Raw genomic sequence first — 27,240 nt, forward strand, 5'->3', positions numbered from 1 at the left:
ATGACTTCTGCTTACCAAGCTGTGAAAGATGCCTCTATGCCTATTAAAACTGCTGCTCGCCAGTATGGTGTACCCCAGACTACTCTACGTGACCGTGTCCTGGGTAGAATAGATCCAGATACTGTATCCTCTGGACCACAGGCTTTATTCTCACAAGAGCAAGAGGCTTTGTTTGTTCAGCATCTTAAAGCCATGGCAGAATTGGGGTATGGGTATTCCCGTACTGAAGTCACCTCTCAAGCCAGTAACTTTGCCTTATTTCTTGGCTTACGGGATAAGAATCATCCACTCAGTGATAGATGGTTCCGTGGCTTTATGGATAGATGGCCTGAGATGAAAGTTTTGAAACCAAGAGCACTTTCCAATTACAGAGCACAGGCTTCTTCTAAGGAAGCAATTTCTTCTTTCTTTGCTAACCTCCAGTCTGTATTGAAGGACAATAATTTGATGGACAGCCCTGAACTAATTTATAATGTTGATGAGAAGGGTGTCCAGACTGAACACAGCCCACCTTACATTGTTTGTACGAGTAAAACAACTCCAGCAATAACCTCTGCCCGCTCATCCACCACTACTATTTTAGCCTGTGGTAATGCTATTGGTTCTCAAATTCCTCCCTACTTTATTTTCAAGGGACAGAGAATGAGGAGTGAGTTAATGGAGGGGTCATCACCAGGAGCACAAGGCACCGTTACAGACAGTGGCTGGTCGAATACTGCCATTTTTCTTGAGTATCTGGAAACTCACTTTCTTAAATATGTACAGAGACCCAATAGTGAAACACCTGTTCTACTAATTTATGATGGTCATAAGTCACATATAAATCTTCAAGTTATCAACTGGGCAAAAGATCATCATGTTATCCTCATGGTATTGCCAGCTCATACAAGTCATATTCTACAACCTTTAGATGTTGGATGTTTTGGCCCTCTCCAAAGAATATACAATTCTGAATGTCAAAAATTTTTGAGGAACAATCCAGCATCTAAAATTACAAGGTACAATATTTGTTCCTTGGTGTGTCCAGCATATGCTTCAGCTCTGTCTGTTGTAAATCTAAGGTCATCATTTAAACGCAGTGGTATATTTCCTTTTAACCCTGCTGTTATTACAGACAGTCAACTGGCACCATCTAAGGCCTATTCAACAACACAGTCTGAATCATGCTCCTCATCTGATTTACCTCAGCCAGCGTGTTCTACTGAAAATCAGAACCAAATTTCAAAAGAACCACATTCATTCTTTAAAGCTGCAGAGACAGTAATAGTAAATAAACAAAGGTTTGAACAAAAGACAAAAAACGCTATTTTGAGTAAAATTGTATCTGGGAAATCAATTACAACTTCTGAAATTGAAAAACAAATTACTGATCATCAAAATGAAATGAGTTCAAAGTATTCCAAATCAAAAACGAAAAGGTCTGCAAGTGGCAAAGGTAAAACAAATAAGGTACATAAACGTCAAAAAGTGGTTGCTAGCTCTGACTCTGAAGATTCTTCAGATGTTTCAGATGATGAGAAATGTTGTGTTTGTAAACTTTTTCAACCAAAAGAACTACAAAACTGTGTTTCTCTGGTGTTCACTTCATGGGCTCAATGTGACTTCCAGTCTTGCAATCACTGGACACATCTAAAGTACTGTTGCAAAGAGACTGTAGTGAGGACACATGATGTCTTCATCTGTCCATGCCATAACACTGAAAATACTGAGGAGTAATCCATATAAGAAATAACACTACAAGTTCAAACAGTTTATGTTTTAAATTTAATGTTTACAGTTATTTTTATATTGTTACAAGACTTTTGGGTAGTGACTGTACATGTGGTACTCTTCAATTTTGGAGTCTCGAATATACGTCAATTTTTTTCTGGAAGGACAGATTTATATATGACTTTTGTGGAATATTTTCAAAAGGAATAACATTGATTAAATAATTGAAAACATGTGATTGACAAGAAAATAAGTTAAATTAAAGGTAAGGCTATATTTTTTATATTTCTGTTTGTTTTTTACTAAAGAAAATTGCCAAAAATGTCTTGTCGTATCGAAAACCCGTCAATCCAGGATAAAATATTTGATTATGTGACTAGCGCCTGTGGTGACATCATGAACTGCAAAAATCCAACCTTTGATTTTAATGAGTTTGCCTCATCATTATTAAACCAGACTGGTCGCACAGCTTTCAAAACACTGAGCACTTCATCGCAGCAATTATTTTCTTGAATTTTCACAGGGTCAATAGTAACTTTTATATAAATCGGCGACTTAGCCATATTGCTGTGGATATGGACTTGTTACGTGAGATGTTATTAACATTGACACCGTTGATGAAGGCACAATACTGCTAAGAGATTGGTTGTACACGAATAAATTTATTCCCTCTTTTTTCAATGTTCTAAATGTAAAATGTTATGGGTTAAAAATACATAAATATCAGCAATAGTTATGGATAATAATTAGAATTGTTTGCCATCATAACTTAAAAGGGATCGCCTAAATTTGAATGAAATCCACCCATTACTCAGACTATTGTTGAAATCGTACAATATTTTCATCAACATAGATCTGTACATAATATACATTCTTAATAAAGAATGGGAAGACTAAGGTTTATATGAAAGACATGGAACACTTTCTTTTATACACTTTAAGTGATATCAAATTGCTGGATACTAAATAGATATAGACCAATATGTAGTTCCATTCCAAATATTTTTCAAATAATGATGTACGTTCTTAAACTTAAGATGTCTTGGATAAAGTTAAGGAAAAATTATAACAATCCGGATAAGAATGATATCACATGTAATATGACATTTAAGTTCTAATTCCCAAGAGTCAGCTTTAAAGGAGTTGCTGTAGAGAAAAATGAATAACAAGACCTCTTTAATCAATGCCAAGTTTTATTTCATACCGGTTTAAAAGTCTCTTTGAAACAATTCTCAAATAATTCCAACACCATTAATTATTGTTAAGGTGACAACAGACACTTTCCGTGGTACACACATAAATGTCATTTAAACCAAGTTATTTTAGTAATAATTGTTATTTATTTAATCTTTGTGCATTAAATGTCGTTGATCATCATAAAAAATAACATATTTGAAAAAAATGCCTTTGTAAATGATTGATTTTGAATAAAAATCCTAAAATTTTAAATCGTCATATCAAAGTCATTTTTTATTTTTTTGTCATCAAACTTTTGGAAAATAACCATACTTATATTATCTAGGGAACCGTGTCTCAAATTTTTTCTATCTTTTCTCAAAAAAATATTACGTAACGTCAAACATTTTATGCGACTTTTTTCACCATACATATTACGTAATTAAAGATAATTAAGTCGCTGATTGAGCAAACAAAAATCCCTGACACGGTTCCCTCCGTAAATGAATTTCCTTTCATGTGCTTTAAACCGCATGTTAATTGCTTGATTATTAAAAAAGTTATGCCGATTCAAAGTTAGTCCGACCCGCGTCAAACGAAGTGTCATAAATCGGCTGTTCTCTCTCGGACCCCTACGTTTCACGCTAAATAATTGCATAATACACAAATATCGCACCAGAGAGGGTCACACGTTGCGGTAACATAGTCTTACAACATTTTATGACCCAGTGACATCTGACCAATTAAAAAGCTGCTTATTAATATCAGTTTATAGCCGAAATTTCTTCAATTCTTAACGTGATTTACTGTGCGTCTGGTATCTGTCGCACATGTCACGTGACTATCGGTAAAATTTGAGGCACTCAGTGGGGGGGAAATGGAACGCATTTGCGCACCGCTAGCGGGGTATTTAATTGTTTCCTTTTTGAAGTTTATTTTTATTATCATCAGCATTATTATTGTATTATACCAGTGTCACTCTGCCTGTGTATTCGTATATGAAATTCCGTTAAAATGTAAAATAAAATAACAAAAAACTGAGCATCGACAGTTTTTTAAAGTCCATGGTAGATCGATGTACAAATAAGAACGGGATATTATATATTTTTTCCACCAAATTGATAATGCTTCACATATTTTAATAGAAATAAAAGGTATTAGTCGATCATTATGATCTGGCCATCATGAATATCATCTATGCACGGCATAGAGATCCAGTTTCTACCGGGATAGACAATAAATTCCATACTTTGTCCCAGATTTATTAGTACTGTGTCCGATTTACTGGCGAACAATTTATTTTTACTGAGAATATATTTTAATATCTTTTCTTTTTATTCAAAGAGAAATAATCATCCTTAGACAATCTAAAATGGTTTAGAAATTGTCAGGGACACCTTACCACAAGTCATATAGGTGTTCACATAAAAAATGTTGTCTGTTTTTGTTGTTGTTTTACTTGACATTGTTAGAAAACGAGTTTGAATGTAAAGTAAGCCCTTGAATCCGTACAAAAGTCTATCAACTCAGTGTAATATCTATCAGATTAACGGGACAGACACATTATGGATATTTTAGCAACTACATTTTTAATCAACCCCGTGGTCGTGCGATTTGCCGCTATGCTTAATTATTTATGTTTCATACATTATGTTACGTACATTGGCCGACAATTTCTTAATTTATAAAAAAGGCTAAATGTTGAGATGTTCATAAAAGATGTACGGTAGTTGTACGATACATGTATTACGAGAAGTATGGACCAGTATGGACCTGTAATTCACAGATATATGGAACTAGCGATTTCCCTCATTGATGCCTCAACACGGGGCGGAGCGTTATCGATAATCGACAGGTTACGCGAATAGCAGATACAAATAGTATAGGTACCGTTTTAAAACGTTTAAAAACACATTTTTTGGACTAACTGCTTCCAAAATTAAATCACGAATGTGTTCAGAAAAGGTTGATTAATCTACTTAGCAAAAAATCTCATTTTAGGTATTTTCAGTGATAATTGACTCCGTTGTCACCTTAAGTGAGACTAGCGTTTAGTATAAAGTATAGAGAAAATGCAGTTCGTGTTAGATATATTGATTCAATATCAATGTATTTTAATCACAAGAAATTTATTCAAATTACATGTATGTGTCAAAGTACATGGCTTTTTTAAAGTAACTGATTTTCATTTGCATTTCCTCAGTTTCTCAACATATTTTACTTCCTTTAAGACCGGGACGTGAGGGAGAAAACATTTCAATTCAATGGTATTGCAAAACATACTTTTTGCCTAATTCTGCTAACAATCATGCTTGCAAGGAGTTCATTTTAGATGTATTTTATAGATGTGTACCATAGAGGTGTTTTGACATGACATGATATATATATTTTATGTGACCTTTATACAGTTTGGTGTATGTTTATAACAATAATTGTGTGCAAATTTTCAGGTTATTCTTTCTATCCGTTTTTCAAAAATAATTACTTTCATTGTGAAAAAACCTAACCTAACCTAACATGCTAAAAATCTTATGAAACTTAAACTATAAAGGCTGTACCAGTATTCAGTAAAATGCTCTCATAAAGAACAGAACTAATCGAGATGTGTCCATAAATCGGTAAATTTAGAAGCGACAATTAGTCACTTAATAGTATCTAACTTCGTAAGAGCCCACTCGACTAAACAGTTTTCTATGAATAGTTAAAATGGAACTTAATGATTCATTAGTTATACTTTTGGGAGAATTATACCGAGTTATGCTGACGTCGAATTGATTCACGGATTAATTCTCATCAATATTGTAAATTACTTAGCAAGTTGTGCTGGCCTCCGGTAAAAAAACCCTCAGAAAGTAGAATTCAACATTATTCACAGGGTGGGTTTTTACTAAACGCTTCAACGTAATTCTATCATGTATTTAATACACTGATTTATTTGCATTTCAACTATACAGATCAAACAATAGGTCAACAAATCAGGTTTATCATCTGTTAAGCAAACATTTAATGCATTATATCTAAATAAGATTAGAATATATCAACATAGCTTTGATAATAAGACCATGAACCGAAGATAACTTTTACATAACTGCTATTCAAAGATTAATGTCAATAAATGATTCACATTATAGGCAGACATGTATATTCAATTTAAAATGTGATGGCACGTAGCCAATGTCTTTATTTTCTTTCAGTCAGCAACACCAATATCTCATTGAATAATAATAATACTGAGTAAAATCACAGAACAATCGACATTGTATGAACACAATATTAAATATAAAGTTATAATGTACTAAATCGGCTATGAGCATCATACATACTGGATATGCACATATATTGAATAGGAATATAGATATGGTCATCAAACTTTATCATTGCCACCTCGATCCGTTTATGGTAAAATTGTTTCATATGATTTACAACAATAAACATTTAACCATTTTATACCATCAAGCGAGGGATTTAAAGCTTACATATCTACATGTGTTTTTTTTAATTCATAAAGATTCGATTGTCCATAAAAAATTTGAACCTATATCCTTTGGCGTTGACAGACATGTTGTCTGCTGACCAAAAGGCAAGGCAAGGAAGCTTGAATCCTTCCTTTCTTGGCACAAGCATTTCTTAATATCTGATTTTAACCATATCATGTAACATTCTTTGTCTATTGGTGTATTCCCACGCAATTTCAGTACATACCAGAATTCTTTTGAATCTGTTAATCAAAGATGACGAGCGCTTTCTGACGCACCAACAAAATGTGACTCTATCTGAAAAGAGAAGACATTTTTTCCCTTCCTACGACTTGACTCCATAAAAAGGCAACCAATGACCTCTCCAGATCGTAAATATGAATCGCTGACTGTATATAGCTTTGTTTTGTCTGCAACCGACTCAATTTTATACACTCCTTTATCTAAAACCACCAAATCTTCTACCAAAAGACCACGCCTTTCACAGAATGCCCTTGATAATGGCCAGTCACCTTGTAGTACTTCGTAGAACAATTTCACATTTTCCACTGTAGGTTTGTACAAAAACTCGAGAACATACTGATCATTTTCCTGTTATGCATCAATAACATTCTTGACAGACTCGGCGTTCACTTCTAACATGGACTGAAAACTAAAGCGGTATATGAGAAATAGTTCCCAAAAAGTGGCTAGGCAACAATATAATTCAACATTTCTCATTAAATCTTCAAAGTTGTTTATATCTTGTATCGCTGATTTTACTATTTTTTTTAAATTTTTTTCACACAAATATGATAGTTCATCTTTATTTAATTGTTCAAAATTTACTGTCAAAATGTTTTGAATGCATTCTTGAAAGTTGGTTGTAGTCGAATCATCTAGCGAAAGACAGTTAACGTCGTCGGTCAGCTTCGTCAAAATGCTTGTTTTAGACCGAGACTGTTTTGCTACTTCCATTTCAGGTATCGTACCAAATGAGTAACCACAAAGTAGAGTAACAGTAAAGACTTTAATGAAGAAGATATCGTTAATTTAGAAATCGTTTGTCAATATTTTGCCTTTTCTATAAAAAACAGCAGTTGATTTTATCTAGCGAGAGCAATTTTCTTGTAAAGAGATCTCTAGTGTAACAAAATTGTTGTTCGAAGAAAGAAACTCGTTGCTGGAAGCTATGAAGAACTATGAATACAGATTGTTCTCAAGAAACCTTTGATACGAGTATTTACCATCAACTTTCACAATCAAGTTGACCTTATTGTTTTAACTCATCGATAATCTTACCATGTTATAAATGTTATAAAGAATAACGTACATATTTGTTTTTAACTTGTCACACTTTTCTTCTTATTTTCATTTTAACAAATGTCTCCTCAGAATGAAAACTCCTAATACAGAATATTAGTAAAATATATTAATCATATATTAATAACTTGTACAAGTTCATTTACTTGATCCAAGTAGCCACGTGTAAGTAAATTTTATATATGAAATTTTATCAGCTGACAGAAATAATGTTATCACTTTATAATACAGGATCATCGTGATTTTTAAATTATCCATATGCACGGCGTTAAATTATCCATATGCACGGCGATGCTAAATTTCTTGTGGTCATTTTGTTTTATTGGCAGTATAAGAACATACGGAAGAATATTGAGAGTTATTCATGCAGTCATTATCAAAAGTACAAAATTCGTTTGCAACAAATTACAGAGACATGTTTTGACAAAACTTTATCACATGATTGTAACGTTTTTGAGTTTTATAGTATATTTTGTAAGTTGTAGCTTTACACTATTGCAAGATTAAACTGCTTCTTGTAAATCAATTAAAGAACTGCTATGAAAATAGAAAATCGATTGTTTAGTGCTTTAAGTTTTTCATCTGTTTAGGGATTTACAAAATCAAAAAAATGACAATTTTTGTATTATCAAACAATGCAAGAAACAATTTTAAGCTTTAGAGTTTAGATATTTTTACAGGTTGAGGAAAACATATAAGAGACTTCAAAAACAGTATCAGGTAACTTTTGACATTTACTTTAATTTTTCCTTTGTTTGTTCCAGTGTACTCCGTGATAAAATGTTAATTAGAATTAATTTTCTAGAAAAACTGATCTGTTTGTTTTGTGTTCTCAAACTATTTCGGTGTTTCTAATATTTTAAAAGATATACTTGCAATGAAAGATACTGGGTCATAAAAGATATAAATAAACCATCCCAGTGGTTCTATCGCTTTGTTTCATCTCAAACAAAGCTAACTCATCATTTTCCCAATGAAATGACAACCCATAAATACGTTGGCATACATGTGACATTGGTACGTTTTTATTTATCTCGTGCGCACGAGATACTATGTCGTGACCATGAGTTTCTAAGTCTTAACCACGAGATAATTAAGTGGTGCGCATAAGATACTCACGCCTCCTTGTAAACTCATTTTTCTCTTGCTTATATAGGACAAAATAATGTTATGCATCATCACTAACAGAAAATGATAATGTAATCTAATACTGTTTTTTTATTTTGGAAATATCTTTATAGTGTTTGTCTTTTTACATGATATGTGTGGTTGATTAAAGTTTAGCTACTAAATGATATGCTTGTGATATACCACATACAAAAATGGACAATGAATCCAAAGGTGTTAAACCGTTGGAAGTACGAGGGGTTATCCAAAAATTCGCGGACTTTTTTTTATTGCATAAAAGATATTTGAGATATTGATTTGAAATTCTTGCACTGCTTAGAAGAATAAATAACAAATAAACAGCTTCTTATATTACAACAATATTTAATGTTACATAAACACATGTTAGCGACAGCGGCGCACTCAAAAATTGACGTCAACGACATAACGTTAGTATGTAACGTACAACTTATGCTTCAACGTTACGCAGTCAATAACCAATTCTGCTTCACAAAGTAATGTTCATCACTAATTTTTCTATGCCACTTAAACAATAACGATAGTGAAATTTTATTTTCTCTGTTATATGACATCATAGAAGTAATATACGATGTTTAACGGGTTGTCTACGTTAATTAGTAGTTTTTTAAGCAAAAAATATACGATGATTAACTGCCTTTTTCTACCGTGCGCCGGGTGCCGTGTATGTGCTTTTTTATATAAAATAATTATTTATTGACGCAGATAACTGTTCGTTTCAAAACATGTTGATAATATTCTACAATGTATGCTGATAAAATTTCATTACAATACACGTTGACGTTCAAAAGATATATAAAAAGTCCACGATTTTTTGGATAACCCCTCGTATTTTAAAACTAAGCAAGAATGTTTCGTTATTGCTGTAACTACTGCATTGAGCTTATCTGAGGGACATTCAACACACAACGAAAATAAAAAAAGACCAAAGTACATTACCATTTACGTAAGGGAGCAATTTCCTAACATTAACTGGTGAAAAAATTGACTCGCATAAATGCAATCAAAGTCATCTTTGAAGTAACTTTTCGATTCATATATGACATTGAAACAATGGCCTAACTGTTGCGATACTATGAAAGAGTCTTATTTCCAAGCATTTGAACTCTAAATTATGTAATTGATATATATTTAATGTATGAAAACAGTAAAACCGTTCAAATTATATTACAGAAATTTACTGGTATTTGGAATACTTATTTGTAATAGGAAAAAAATACGTATATTTAGACTAAAACTAATTACAAGCCATTGCAAGACATTTGTGAAACTTTCATTTTGTAAGAAAAAATGGCATATATTTTTTACCGTGCTATATTTAACTATAAGCATTCCTTTAATGAATTATATTTTTAGGTATTTAAATTTGACAAGATATATAAAATATAGTTATATATTTTCCCGACAATTCGATTTAATGATTAAATAATCTTTACGCCTGATAATTGGCGTCCGCGCCGAAGCGCGGCGCCTATTGGAATGAAATGAGATTTTGTGAAAGGGCGACAGCAACTTCTCGAGCCTTTTATAGTTGCCAATAATAAAAGCCGATCATTCCGATCGGTATGAGGGTGCTTGATTATTAATTAGTCGCGATATGTACAATGAATGGCGAACTGGAGAATTTCGCATGCAAACATTTTCAAATGAAATAACCTTTTCCGTCAATAAATCGCGCTCTTCGGGGTATTTTTGCTTATCATTTTGTAGTACACAGTGGGTTATTATGGTATGTTATTCCGAAAGCTGTTAATAGAATGATGAGTTGATGACCTAAATATTCCGAAAATCTATTTATGGAAGGTTGTACTCCTATCGGTAATTCCCGGTCTCTCCCGGGATTTACTAATTACCCGCGAATAGTACCACACGTTTATTGTCCGGTCTCTCCCTGTTTTGGAGTAGATATCGTTACAGAACAGAACAAATATTTTACAGATAAATAAGCTTTTTTTTCAAAAAATGAATGTTTGTCACTTAGTTTGGTTACACTAATTAATAAACACAGATCAACTCTCGAATTGATTGATTATTATTATACATAAACATACAATTCGAAAAAAAAACAACAACACAAATCGCATGTTATATTTTATCTATATGAGATAAAAACAATAAATATGTACAATAATTGAAGAAAAAATGTACATTTTTATGGCATTAATATGACACTATCAACTTTAAAACATTTTATATAATTTGTTATTCGTGTTTAGTAAAGATTCCGAGGAATTATTCAAAGTTACAAATCAGATTTTATGAATTATTCAATTGATTGATAATTTAAAAAATGATAAAGAAAAATACAAATGTACATGTATATGGTTTAAGAATAAACAATATTATAAATTGAAAGATTAACCATGATTTACTGACTTTTTTCCAGTTAAGTTTTGACTTATAATCGTCGATCATTATGACAATTGAATTCTTAAAATAGTAGTAAACGTAAAAACTCAGTATTAAAATAGCGCATAAAAACACACACAAAAAAGAAAAGAAACAATATTCATAAGAATCTGTATTTTTTTTTTATTAAAATAGAAAATTACATTTATTGTATAATAAACAATTATGCTCAACATGATCAACATGGTAATATAACAAGTGTCATATTGTTACTTAGTGTGAACAGATACCTTAAGAGGGGGTCCTCGTTAATTGCAATAACATAATAAGGGACAATTACAAGTATGGTGTTGATCATGCGTTACACATATGGATTATAAATGATTGTATACATGTATATCCGTTGCTATTAATAACCACGATCATAAAGAAATAACAAGTAATATTCTAATTTCTAGCATGCCGATCAAAGTTATAAATAATGAACAATGTCTTTCGTCCGTTCATTCAAAAGTGATATACAATTCTGGTAAAACCCAATGAACCATTGAAAAGTTTATAAGAATATCTTGTCATCATATATCTACTAGTTCATCTGCACCTGCTGTTTGGACGCCCTTTGATGCTTTGCATCAATGCTTTTCTTGTACCATATTTGAATCAGGTATTTAGATGTTACCAGTTAATATTATGAAGTACCGCTGTCATTGGATATTATTTAGCGTCTTGATAAGTTATGGCACATATACATAAACAAATGTACTAACAGTACTTGGAGTATTTTCTTCTCTTGTACAACTATATAAGTTTTACAGGTTTAATTTTCATGTCTAAATGTTTAACTCTGCATATGCCGGTGCTAGGGGGCTTGCATAGTAGCTTACATTTTTGATTACCGTCTACGAGCAGAATCAATCAAACATTTCATTTTTGCCGGTTTTGGTGTTCTTTAGGGATTCCGTTTTCCTCAGCTGATTCTACTTGAAAGCTAAAAATAAGAATAAGCAAGACAAAGTTACTGATATATTAGAAATAATTTTGCAATATGTTAATATAAATTAGTTCTCCATGAATCAGATCAAGTCATATGTATATCTATCCTGTACGAAATTTAAATTACAAAGCAAATTGAACAACAACAGCGGCAGCAACAAACAGAATTTTTCTAAAACTATTGTAATTTACAATAGAATTTAATCATGATAATTTAATCACAACAGTTTTTGTTTAGTTGAAAAATGAAAGAAGAAATGAAACAATTAAGCTGCCAGGGTGGTTATTCCACTTCCGCTGTTAATCCCGCTGTCACATAAGACAATAACGTCTGTCACATGAGGTAGTATAAGATCTAGACACGATATTTCGTAGTTGACAAATTGAAGGAAAACTCTACTCCCTATGAAGAACATATTAGACAGTTATTTATTTAAAATTATATACGCTAGTAAAGCTAACAATTTCTTTAGCTTCCGATGTAATATACCTTTGATTTATACTCTTATTCTACATATTTAATCCTAAATATCTTTATTATAATAAAAAACAAGACAGTAATCAGGCATCCTTATAAGTTAAGCCAATGTATGGATAATTCCATCCTATTTATCTAATTATTGTTTTTTTATTGTTTCATAAAATTAATAGATAAAGTACATGTTTAACTCAAGGTCTATGATATTCTCTCATCTTTGTTTTAATTAGATTAGTCAGTAAATGATCCTGTCTGACTCATTCCACAGGAAAAAAATAACAAAAACGTCTAGAGAAATAAAAACTTTGTTACAACATTAACATAATAAGCATACACAAACAGAACATATATCACCCCCCCCCCCAAAAAAAAACAAAAAAAAAAAAACAAAAACAAAAAAACAAAAAAAACAACTTTTGTTAGAATATGTGAATAAGTTTTGGACACTTAAATAACATCATTTTATTAAAGTATTGTTGTGTATTTTTTATAAATATCCTATAAATATATTGCATTAATTTCGTATTATGTTTGAATAAGAAACGAAATCAGTCAATGTATTAAACAGTTGTGTATTTTGATTACCTTAAAATCATAACAAAATATTATACAATTGCACATTTTGGTTTTGATATATTTTACAGAAAAGTGGAGATTTACAGAGCTGTTTATTTAAGGTCTGCGTCCCCTAAACAAAATCTTTAAAATCATAGTCTTTAACTTAAATTCCATTTACATCAAGTTTTTTTCTTCCATCTTTGCTAAAATATTATTTACCCTTAAAGTTAGGGAATGGTCCCTTCTCATACCAGTGCTGTTCCAGTGAAAAAGCGGTGATATTTCATTTAGAAGCCTTGGTAAACAAGACATTGATTTTGATGCTTATGAATTGATTATCCCTATCAACATCGACTTAAGACTCTTGTAAAGAAGCTATCCAAATAGCTTACAAATGGTTGGTTATTGATTTTAAGAAACATTTTCAAATAAATGATATTTAATTTTTTAAAAGATACAAAAATGAGATAATTCAGCTTTTAAGTTGAAAGGATATCTACTTTGACAGTAACTTTAACTGTTGAAGTAACAACCCTCTTTTTAATAAAATATGATAATAACATGAGGATGTTTGTGGCCTAGTGGTTAAGGTCTATATCTTTACTGTCAAAACACAGAGCTCATGAGTTTGAGACCAACTATGACCTAAACCATGTTACCTCTCATAACACCAAACATGGGTACCTCAAGTATTAAGCATAAGGGTTAATACCTTGGATAGTGGCTTACTATTATGCTCTTAAATAAGTGTGTGAAGATTCAACTTTTCCCCCTTTAGTAGGTTTCTAGATACTGATTTGTAGATAAAAAGATTAATCAAAGTGTGATGCAGAAGACTGGATGAATTTAATAATCTCTTCCTTTCCTTGTACAGCCAAGGTTATAAATCAATAAATTATGCCTTAGCACCATGCTGATTTTTTTAAATGGACTTGTCCAGCTCCCATTTTAAGACCTGTCTATTATCAATTTTGGGGATATCAAGGTTGATCAACCAACTTTTAATTCATTTCTTGTAATTTGATTAAGATATGAAAATTTAATTTCTGAAATTAGCTTGTCTATTCTAATTAATGTCAAACTATAAATAAACATTAAATCAAAGTTTAAAAGAATAATGATAAATGAGCTGGAATATGTAAGGTTTGCTTCCCGATCTTTTCATCAATGGAACAACCCTATACAAAACCATATGCTATGCCATTGTCAAATTAATCATAAAGGGGTATAGGGATGGGCTTTATCCAGCTGCACTTAGAAGCTGTAAAAACTATATGTTGGTTTATCAGTTAGGCTATAGATCATACAAAACAATGATATTATCAAAATTATTAACCCATTGTTACAACTGATGCATATAGGGAAATGCCTATCACCGTTCAGCTGAATGTAAATAACAATCACTTAAAAGTCTGTGCTACGACCGTTTGACCTTTTATCATAATTCATTATCTCATGTGACTGCATTATCCTAATTCTACATTATAACTGTCCATTGTAAAGAATGAATGTAAAAAACCAAACTAGAAAATGTAATAGGTTTATTATACGAGTATGTTTTATCCAGTACATATTTCTATTTTGACTCTAGTTGATTTAACAAGGCTAGGGTCTGACGAGGCGTGGTAGTGACAGGTGTAACTGGTTCCAGTAAAATCCATGTGTTCCAAATACAAGTAATAGATCAAGATAGTAAACCTTTTGTCATATACATTGTCAAATTTAAAATATATATTCAACTACAATATCAATGGCATTATGACAGCAATACCATTAGAGAACATACTCGAGTGTTATACAGCTTTTTTCTGTTGGGGCGTTTGTATGCATGTCATACATGCATTAAATATAGGATCGTATAAACAGGTATATATATATGATTGTTATAAATAAACCTGTTCATAGCAGGTGCTTAAGGCTATATTAAGTCAAGAAAATATTACTCTTTCTTTTTTTTTAAAATTTAACAAAAATCTGCAAATATGCTGCTTTAACTGTACTGCAAAATTATTTTTATTCATGGAGAATTTATTTTTGTCTATTTCGTAGAAAGGTCAATCTACTAATTTAACAGTCAACATAAAGTTATTACATCTTAAGAACTATTATCAATACATTCACGTTATTGTATTACGTTATTTGCATTTTACTTTTTTCTCATAAAACAAGACATCCACAAATTTAATACATCCAACAAAATGCGCCGTTTGACAACAGCATGCACATTATCATGCCTCGAATTGCACAGCAACTATACGTAAAAACATTTTGTCTATTTGCCTAAGGTTTTTTTTCTTTACTGAAAAATGCACAAAGATATACACTGACCTACATTTTGTTTCCACACATCATCTCATGTCTATCATAAATCTTCCCTCACCTGAATTACATTTTCCTCAAAATTACCTTCCTGATAGTAACCGTACAATTGGTTAGAAATACCTCCTGTAAAAATCTGCGGATGAAAATACAGTGGTTAATAATCAAATGATGGTATTAACTGTTAATTTTCCTTTTTTGGTTGGGATTTACGTCATGCAGACGCTGTAATTTTTCAGTTTAACTGGTGAATGAAGACCTCATGTGGCATTCGTTGTTATAAATAAACACAGTTTAACCAATAAAACTTCTCATTATATTGAATTGTATAAAACAATGTCGAGTTTAAAGAAGAGAGAGCACTGATATGATAAAACTATCAATTGAGAAAGTTTATACCCAAGTTTTTGAAAAATAGCTTTAAAAAAACACAAACTTTTATCATTGTTTTCATCATATCATCATTTCCATGCAAAAAGCATGTATTACATCCTCTGGTTGACAGTTTTGGCAAGGATGTAATATATTTTAAAATTTGAATACTATTTATTGAAAAAAATAATAAAAAAACACATTATTTTTGGGTATTGTGTTTCATTTTAGGCAAATAAAGAAATACTGACAGAATTGTCAGTGTCTTGTTTTACATGTCGCTTGAAAAATTCTGTTCATATGACAATACAATTATATACTTTTTAGATCACTTCCTGGTCCAAATATTTCACAATAAAACGCACATGTTTGAGACGTTAATATTTATAAAGTTGGACAACAGAGTCTATGCATTAAAAAGCAAATCGGAACAATATTTTAATGTAGTGAATACATTGTGAGAGATATGACATGTTTTGATTACTACATTCATGACCGTAACTTTATCTCTATAAAGGTTAAACTATTTGGGGTAAATTTATTCTTAAATGAAGATAGGACAGATTTTAGTTATATTGTTGAGAAAGCAGTGAAAAAGATGATTGAAATATTAGCGTCGGAATAAAAAATTAATTGCAAAGAATTATTTTCAAATTACTTTGAAATTACTGTAAAATTAAATAAGGACAAGCTATATCTATATTTAGAGGTAGTATAGATCAACTGAGTTAACAGGTTTCAATAAGATTATCAAAAAAATGGCTACAGGTGGAAAAATAAATACGGATATTCTTTTTGATGAAATATTTGTTGTATTATGTTCAATGTGTAAAAAAAATAAAGGTAAAAACATTGAAGGTAAAAAATTCTGTGTAGACTGCAACGATTATTTCTGTATAAAATGTGTAAAAGTTCACAATCAAGTGCCTGTATTAGCTGGTCACAAAGTGTTGGATAAATCTCAAGTAAAGTCAGGAACCAGTAAAGGTCTGGTGAGGGCACCGGCAGAGAGATGTGACAGACACAGTCATAAACACATTGATATGTACTGTCAGAACCATGATTATGTCGGCTGTTCTACATGTATGGCAATTGATCATAGGTAACATTTCATTTAATTTATTTACTTCAATCATTCTTTAATCCATTGAGTCGGCCTGCATAGTGTTTTTCCATCAATTGATCATTAACCAATAAACTGAAGGTCAGTCGATTTTTAAATTTCAAAAAGAAAATCACTAAAATGCCATTTTGCCAGGTAATGGAAATAAGTCATTATTTCAGATAGATAGAGGTTAATATATTAATCTTTTAGTCAGGTAGAGGCCAATATACTAATCACTCTGATGCAAACTAAATGTTTACATGTTTAACGTTAAAACTTAATAAGTTAATAAGATAAATTATTTATTTTTAAAACATGTTGTTATAGTAAATAACCAATTCTTCTACTTTCAGAGGCTTTTACAAACTGATTTGTTTCCTAAACAGTCTTAATTCCTTTTTCCAGATCATGTAAGGATATATTCTACATACCAGAATTTATCCAAAACAAATCTTATCACGTAGCTTCAAGAGAAATTCAAACAAAGCTGAAGGCATTAACCAAGATTCTTGCTGTACAAGCTAACACATTTCAACAGGATAAACAGAACCTTCTGAAAAGAAAGGCTGAGTTACTGGACGATATCAGAAAATTCCGGCAAGAAATTAATGACCAACTTGACAAGCTGGAGAAAATTTCTGTAGATGAGATTGAAAATAAATTCAAACTTCTTGAAGGCAAGATTGAAGAAGGTCTTAAACAGCTACAAGCACACAAAGCAAAGGTTACATCAGCTTATGATAAATTAGCATCTACAAACCCAAATCAAGCTGAAGTGTTTGTTCATGTGAAGATGGGGGAAAACACTGAAAATGTTGCCAACAAATTTATAGAAGATACCAAAATAAAGATTACAGTAAGTGACATACAGTTGCAACCTGACAGAAATCTCCTTCAACAGCTGAAACAAAACAAAACAATCGGCATGCTAACAGCGAAAACTATGAAGACTGATGATCTACTTCAGATTACAGAAGGACAATCATACTGTGTCAAAGTTAAGTCTGATGACTATAATTGTCATATCACCAGTGCTTGCTATATGGAAAATGGTAAAATAATCCTAGCTGATTTCAACAACATGAAGCTTAAACAGTTTGATTGTCACAATTATATAATTACAGATTGCTATAAATTACCTGGAAAGTCCTGGCAAATATGTAAAATTAACGAAACACAAGTAGCAGTAACATTTAACTCCATACAGGAAATTCATTTGATTTCTGTAGACAGAAAAATGGAAACAATAGACAAGATTAAAATTGATTTTGACTGTCGTGGTCTTGCATATGCAAACAATCATTTATATTTTTCAGATGAAACATCGGTCTATATCTACACTATGACTGGCAGGAAACTTAAACAGTTTAGTACTGACCGGTCAGAAAAGAAACTCTTCACTTCTATACGCAGTATAGCTGTCAGTAAGGATGCTACAAGGATTTATGCTGCTGATGCTAATAAAAGACTGATAGTACTAGACAGCAATGGTCAGATTGTAAGAACATTTAATGGTAAACAATTACAATTGTCTATATATTGTCATTTCACTGAAGAAGGTAGTGTGCTGGTATGTGGATATACCCCTAATAATGTTTTACAGTTTACATCTGATGGTCAGCTGATAGGAGAAGTCATAAAAGCTGACATGGGAAAACCAAGAATTTGGTCAGTTTGTTGTAATCAACAAATGTCTAAGATGTGTATTAGTAGAGATGATGAAAACAATATTGAAGTGTATGATATCTGATCAGTTATGAAAATGAATACAACCAAGCACATAATAATGATTATTGTAACAAAAATAATGAAAGAATGAATGTAAAAAATGTGTAACAAAAAAGACAGAAAACATAATATGTATGTATATAAGAAATGGTCATACAGAGATTCTTTGTCTTCAAAAAAGTTACATGTACTACATAGAAAGTTAAAATGTGCTCATGTTTGCAATGAAGAATTTTTTGAATAAAAGTTGTATTCAAATCATATCATTTTCTTTCATGTGCTGTATTTCTTATACCAAGTATATGTTAATAGTTTCTTAATATCATTGTTGTATGTTATTAATAAAGTTGCTAGTATTTTTTTACAAATGCTGTCATAGATTGAAGACCTTCTGAAATTTACAAAAAATATAAATCTAAAAGAAATGATACACAAAGCATTTACATTACAGACCACATTCTCCAAAATAAACATAGTTTTTTTTATTCAATTGATCTGTTGGGTTTATAATTTATAATGATACACTGCAAAGAATTTAACCAAGTCCAAAAAATTTTACTGTAGGAAGAAGACATCTGTCACAGTAGAACCACATGCCATGCATGAAAGTAAAATGCCGTTCTCAAATTAATGAAAAATTAAATTTTCTTACAAAGGTTTAAACCCTAGTGTTTACAGTCAAGTAGTATTACTATTTTACTTTAAAAAATACCGAATCACTTTGCTAACTGCCAAATATAAGGAAGCAATAGCAAAGGATAGTTGTAGATGAGAAATAAGTCAGTGTGTATTTTTTTTAAACTAAACAATGTCCTCAAGACAGTTTTTGAGAAATAAAAACATCTCTTAGGCATTATGGACCTTTGATTTCACGATCACAATGGCAACTCTAAGCTAAATCAAATACATGTTTTATGATTTGATGAGGCTAGTTTATTCAGAGAGGAATAAAAAATTTAAAAAATCATTGTGTACAAATATTGATGCAATATGATTATATCAAATTATTCAGTTTTGTAAAAAAAGTTTAAATGGCAGGTAAATCAAAAAATATGAAAAACAAGATCAACAAGGAAAGGCAGCGTTCAATGAACGCAACCCCCATATGACCAAGCAACAAGAACCAATGGTAAGGAGCCCAGGCGGACCCCAAACATAAAAAGGACAGGGCAAAGACACGTTAATCATTAAATGATAAATAATTTGTAACTGATTAGGAATTCAAAGAAAATAATAATAGGCCCACAAAGGGGAAGGGGACAGGAGACCGGGAAAACGGGGGGGGGGTCAATCAAAGAAATAAAAACTAGAGGCAATGGGGAAGATACTTACCGTAGACGAGAAAACAACAAGGGACACAAGCAAAAGTGTCACCAAAACAGTATGAAACAACATAGACATACATCTGAGGAACACAGTGGGGCGCCGCCTTGGAACGGTCAGCAGCATAATAATAAATGCTGGGGAGTTTAAACCGGTTAATGGTGCACCAAACCTCGCTCTAAGCCCCACCATGTTCCTATAAACGAGACAGTGTAAAAAAATGAATCCCCGCCAAGTGAAATTCTAACAGTTGTCATGGTTACAAAAGGTTAAATAAGTAAAACACTAAAATGATCATGTAGAAACATATAAAAGTAAACCCAATGACCATAACAAAAGTACTCAATGTCCTAAAGGAAGACAGAGCAACAAAAAAATCACCTACAAGGGCCCGACGAAGCAAGGCAGAAGACGAACATTAAGACAATTCAGTCCCAAAGGGCTTTAGGAACTATCCATCCATCATAGAGTCTCCCACTTGGTCCGTCAGATGCAATCAAAAGAGGAAAGCGTAGTGTCCAACTGTAAAAGGGTTGAACACTAAACATGCAGTATGTCTTAAAATAGTAGGGTCATAACATCTTTTAATAAAACGTTTAATAATTTTAGTAAAAACAGCAGAAAAATTACCATGACCCAAAATCTTACGAAGTTTGTAAACCACATCGCCATAAAAACCAGGCTGGCTAATCCCTTGTCGCAGAAGAATTTAAATCACTATTGAATTTAGAAATTAAATCAAAGTTACGATTGTAAAATTTAGTAAAATATTTCCGTAATTTATGATAGCGGTAGCCCTGTTTTAGAAGCTTGCTGGTAATAAAAATATTCCGCTCGTTGAAATCCTTTACGTTGTTACAAGCTCTAGCGAATCTAAATAACTGAGAAACATAAACCCCGTAGGATGTTGCATGGGGTACGTCTCCATCCAAATGTGGATAATTAACTATACAAAAGTCAAAGTCATCTCTTTTATCATAAGTTTTCGTGTGAATAGAATTGTTGTTGATAGTAATATGAAGATCCAAAAATGATGTACTAAAATTTCAAGAGTTCGTTTTATTAAGTTGTAGTTCATGCGGATAAATGTCAGACACCATTTGATCAAAATAGGTATTATCTAAATTAAAAATATCATCAAGGTATCTGGAAGTATTATTAAATGCGACTATAACATCTTGTTGTTTCTCTTCAGAGAGACTCAACATAAAGTCTCTTTCATAGCAGTATAAAAACAAATCGGCGACCAGGGGTGCACAATTAGTACCCATAGGAATTCCTATGATCTGTTTAAATAGGGTATTACCAAACCTGACATAAGTGTTGTCTAAAAGAAAAGAGAGTGCTCTACAAACTTCGTCACAGGTCCACATAGTATAATGTTTAACCATACCGTTAGTAAAAAAAGCTTTGTTCGAATTACATGCTAGAAAGGTAACTTTTTCCCGTGCAAAAGTTTTCTGAATTAGGGAAATTAGTTTATCATTGATTAATTTATGTGGCAAAGTTGTATAAAGTGTAGAAAAATCGTATGTACTGACAGTTGAAGCTTGAAAGTTATTAATTTTGAATTTATCCAAGATTTCACCAGAATTTTTAATTGACCAAAAGAGATGTTTGCCTGTGTTTTCATAGACTTTATCACAATATCTAATTATATGTGTTTTAATGGCAGTCAAACAAGACGTCAATGAAATAGAAAGTTTACTTGTAGTGCAAGATGTAGAATTAGCAATAAATCTGGCTTTGTAAGGTTTTTTATGTAATTAAGGAATCCAATACATAATAGGAAGTTTGAGTTCTTTTTCATTAATTTGGACTTTAAGATTGGAAATATTAGTAATATGATTGTTTACAATGTCTTTTTCGGAGGCAGAGGTTTTAGAATACGCATTAACGTCCTCAACTCTAAAAGTCCCGATTTTTTATTAGATCTTCTCCACTTTTAGCTTTTTCAAAGACGCCAATGTTTTCAGTATCTGTTTCATATACATGTTTATCAAGTCTATCAAGTCTAGGTAATGCTAACATGTCGAATATCTCGACTAGAGACAGAAGCAGATTTAAACACATTTCCAAATATAAATCTATGTCGGGGCTAGGTTTGATCCTAATGCCTTATTAAAGCCTTATTTCAATTATTTTTTGCACAGAAATATGTGCAAATATCAAAGCTTAGAGCATACGTATCTGAAGAGATGCAAACTCTCTTTCCAGTACAAGTCAATGCAACAAATATGATCTCTTTGAAATTCCATTTTTGACACCAGGTGTTAAAATAAGTCATTGATACATTTACACTGTAACACAATAAACATGCATGACATTTGCCTTTATTTGGCTTTATTTGTTCAACACATAATGACAAAATATTTGTAAGACCATGCCAAAGAGTTAGAAAGTCCCTAACACTGTACATATATTATGTATTATGTACATTATTATGCAAATAAGTATATCTTTTAAAATGTATAGTCTGTTTTTTCAAGGCTTATTTGTGTTTGAGTATGTTAATTTTGTATACAATAGTTAACAATTGATGTCATGTGACCTATGTAATTGTATATATTGTAAATATGTTGCCTCATGAACCAGTCTGGTCAACTGGCTTTGTGAAATAAAGATATATTATCATATAAGTGATAAAACTGAATGTTAAACTGACTACACTATGTCATTAGTCTTTTACTGTACATTTAGTAACCCTTTGTTAGATCAATGGTGAAGGGAGCAATCAACATTAGCATCAATTTTTCAGCTTTAAACAGAGTAAAATATTAACTATTGCAACAATATACTCATTTGTTTGACCGCAAGACCGACCGATTATTACATAAATGTCAGTCTTAAGGGCGACCATCGTTTATATAATAAAAAGCCCTGGTGCACAATTTTTGGGCTACTGCATAAAGTGGAAATACTGTATTCTCAGTTACTTCATTGATGAGAGATACATATGTACTCATTTTTTACCTTGTCTAAGATATCATTATATGCATTTAAAAAAGCTAGGCTCTGACCGGAGTTTGAGTCTCAAACCTTTCAACTATTATTTAGACTTGCCGATGTCATAAATGTGGTAACCCTTTATATAGGCTGTTGGGTGTGGCTTAGATTTGTAAGTTAGATGTGAATTGGGCAGCAGGTAGCATATTTGTTATCCCTACATGAATTTAACCTTACATAATATTGTATAAATAATATATATAATAATTATATAATAATAATTGTATAATATTGTATAAATTGATGTGCTCATGCAGGTATCTAAATTAAAATACAAACACTTGAAAGCGCATACCGGAGACAAAGGTTTATCAGTTTAAAAAAAATATTTAAACAAAAATAATACCCCTTCTATATATAAAAAACACTGTTTACTGGTTGAGCCACAGATCTAAAAACAAACTAGATATAAATAAACAAAAAATTTGTCATAATGAGAAAACGTATGCATTGTTGTTAAAGCAGTAATTTTGCTCCAAGTTACACCCTTAATCTCTGTTAAAGTGACAGCATGATCTGCAAAATTCCAACCTTTGATTTTAATGAGTTTGCCGCATCATTATTAAACAAGTCTGGTCGCACTGCTTTCAAAACACTCAGCACTTCATCGCAGCAATTATTTTCTTGAATTTTCACAGGATTAATATAAACTTTTATATAAACCGGCAACTTTGCCATATTGCTAATGATTAATGAATATGGACTTGTTACTTGAGATATTACTAACATTGACACCGTTGATGAAGGCAAAATACTCCTAAGAGATTGGTTGTACACGAATAAATTTATTCCCTTTAATTTTTCAATGTTCTAAATGTAAAATGTTATGGATTAAAAGTACATAAATAACAGAAATAGTTATGGATAATTATTAGAATTGTTTTCCATCATAACTGAAAAGGGATCGCCAGAATGTGTTCCACCCATTACTCAGACAATTTCCGTGGCTGTTGTTGAAATCGTACAATATTTTTATCAAAATGTGTACATAATATACATTCTTAATGACTAAGATTTAAATGAAAGACATAGAACACTTCCTTTCATACTCTATAGGTGATATCAAATGGCTGGATACTAAATAGATATAAAACAATATGTACCACTGAATTAAGCCAGTCCTATTTTATGGTGCTGAGGTGTGGGGTTTATTACAAGCAAGCCGAATTGAAAAGGTGCATACAATGTTTTGCAAACGAACATTAGGTGTAAAAGCAAGCACACAAAATGATTTTATATACGGCGCTCTAGGAAGAACGGACATATATAGTCTAAGAATTTTGTACATTATAAAATATTGGTTGAAAGTAAAAAGCAGTCCTGAAAATAAATTTTAAAAATTATATATATAAAATGATGTTAAATGACATTGAAAGTCAACCTCACAAATCACAATTGGGCTTCATGTGTCAAAAATATTTTAACGAGACTATGTTTTTATCATGTTTTTATCATGTTTGGGAGTAGAAGATTTTCACATATTTGTACAAAGTCTTAAGCATGAAGGATGTTTTGTACAAGGATGGCAAAGTAGGATTGATATATCAACTAGAGCTACTTTTTATAAATCTATATGTAGTTTTGGTTTTCAACCATACCTTAAAAAAACTTAATGTTAATAAATATAGAAAAGCATAATGTAGATTGAAAGTATCCTCACATCGATTAAATATAGAATGTGGCCGGTAGAATAGAACTGTGAGAGAAAACAGACTTTGCGTACTCTGTGATAAGTTAGAAGATTAAAATTTCATTTCCTTTTTGAGTGTAACGTGTTTGACACAATTAGAGATAAATATATAATTCTAACACTATTGGAATGTTTTCTATATAAACAAAGAAGGTCCGAAGCGTGCATTATTCTATATTCTATCACTCCACGTGATTTTGTCACTATAGACAAAAGAGAAAAAAAACTGTGTTAAACTGCCAATAAACACTGGTTAGGGACTACTTGTATGCGGCTTTTATGTTTTCACCCTCGATTATATAGTTTAAAAAGCCTTTTAAAGCAACAATAAAAATGCATTTTATTTATATTTTCAGTTCTTATAATGTTTTCTTTTCATACAATACAGAAAAAATACCTCACATACACTTACGCCACATATTTGATCCATATCAGTTAATAAATATTTTGACAAAACGGCGCCAATCCGTAAGCAGCGTAATGACGTCATCGTAAGTAAACAACTCATTCATAAACAAGCTGACGTTATTTCATACAAACATGATACAAGAATGAAAAATGGGGCACTGATGTAAACACAATACGACGTAAGTTTTTATTGTAATAACGTTTTTTCTTATTATTTATTTTGTTTAATAATTTTTATATCTTTGCAACAGAAGGGTGTGAAAATCGAACAGCGTTATTATTATTAATACAAAAATCGGCAACAGAAGTTGTTTCCGCTTGAAAAAATAACATTATAGTGATCTTCCTAATTTTATCGTGATAGAATCGAAATAACATCGGCCTGAGACGTGTATATCGGCTATTTAACACCGGTTTTGTCATTTTGATGCGAAAAAATTAACCACTCAGGCCTACGGCCTTCGTGGTCAATTCCTACGCATCAAAACTTTAAAACGGTGTTAAATAGCCGATATTAACCTCTCAGGCCGATGTTATTTCTTAAACAATGCACTCGCCGTTCTTATTATCTCCCTGTGTATTTTCACATTGAGGGCGCCATTTTGTTTGAAAAACTGATAAATAAAAACAATTTTTTGTCGAATTTTGTTGTGAAAACTATCTAGAATGAAAGAAAATGGTCTAACTAAGAAAATGAATCCGAACACCAATATCGTCAATTAAGTCGTTAACGCTGTACAGACGTTTAAGGTGTTGTTTACATGACGTCACAATGTAGCGCCAAACAGCACGCACAAAACAATCAAATCAAGTACGCTATTTCAATGTCGCAAACGAGTTAAGTATTACATTTATTTCACTTTTAATAATTTCTATTTCGCTTGGAAAATTATAGACTGCAATAAAATAAACAAACAAAGTTTTACCAACATTTTCAAAATTCTCAAAATGTTTCTACACACGGTAGATTTAACGACAGTTTTTTCAACCCACTGGAACGGCCTTTAAAGAACGTTTCTATTGGAAACTCTCAGGCGAAAACAAATTTAACCACCAAACATAAAGTCCAACTTTATAATTATAATTATATTTTTCTTGACGTGTTAGAATGGAAATAGATATTAATTCTTCGTGCATTATTGTATAATAATGCACGTTTTTCATTCAAATGCTTTGTAATTAATCACTCAGGCCTATCGGCCTTCGTGATTATATAACTACGCATTTGAACTCAAACCGTGCAATATTCTACAACAATGCACTCAAAATTGATATCTATTTCCTAAATAGATACTACAGAGTTCGACCAAGCAAGTTTCAAACGATAGACTTGTTTTCCTTAGAAAATGTTTAAGTAATAAGAAATTTATCTGTATATGTATATAAAGCTTTGAGATAAGAAGATGCAGATATAATATTTATATAATAATATTGTGTTACATTCTTTAATACTTTTATTGATTGCGCATGGTTGTACTGCGGTATATACAAAGGAAAATATACATATTCATAGTTTCAATTCAACGCGCTGAAAGAAGATAACTAATAAGTATGTGTTAACCTTCACGAATACTATAACATTCAATTATTGATTTTATCATGGCTTTAATTAAACTTATGGTTGTTGTACATATGACGTCAAATGGCGTTAAAATATTTATCTTCAAGTTAAATGAAAAAAAAAGCACGCAGCATTGCCATGTATTTGTAAATAGAAAATAGTAATAAGTGTATTAGAAGTAAAAATATTATGTGTGTGTACACAAATGTATTTAATGTATGTATGTACGTACGTACGTACACACGTGCGTACGTAAGTGCGTACTGACATGATAGAAAATTGTTTATACAAATAATAACAAAAATAAGAAGATGCAAAATAATGTTTTATACTTAGTTTATATTTTATATCAATCTTAATAAACATTTAAGATTCAATTATGAACAAAAAAATATATTTTTAAAACAGTCACAGTTTTAGGAACACAGCTATTCGTTTCTTCTAGTCTCAGACATATTCTTTTGTATTAGATATTTTGAAATGTAAGGGAAGTAATTACGAAACAAATGCATTTAAAGCTTGTAAGTGTAGTGTATCCTG

The 27,240-nt window shown here is 31.4% G+C and overlaps 2 protein-coding genes across 2 annotated transcripts; both read left to right on the forward strand.

Annotated features, from left to right (window-relative positions):
- Positions 1-1,716, forward strand: LOC132736105 (uncharacterized). The gene has a single exon (XM_060723185.1). The coding sequence runs from the start codon at positions 1-3 to the stop codon at positions 1,714-1,716; it is 1,716 nt and encodes a 571-aa protein (XP_060579168.1).
- Positions 1,717-16,287: 14,571 nt separating this feature from the next.
- On the forward strand, positions 16,288-19,006 carry LOC132736099 (uncharacterized). The gene is made up of 2 exons (XM_060723177.1): positions 16,288-16,981; positions 17,390-19,006. The coding sequence occupies exons 1-2, from the start codon at positions 16,638-16,640 to the stop codon at positions 18,732-18,734; spliced, it is 1,689 nt and encodes a 562-aa protein (XP_060579160.1). The 5' UTR covers positions 16,288-16,637; the 3' UTR covers positions 18,735-19,006.
- The last annotated feature ends 8,234 nt before the right edge of the window (positions 19,007-27,240 follow it).

Source organism: Ruditapes philippinarum, unplaced genomic scaffold, assembly GCF_026571515.1.
Source record: "Ruditapes philippinarum isolate M1 unplaced genomic scaffold, ASM2657151v2 ctg5773_1_1_1_1, whole genome shotgun sequence".
NCBI lineage: Eukaryota > Metazoa > Mollusca > Bivalvia > Venerida > Veneridae > Ruditapes > Ruditapes philippinarum.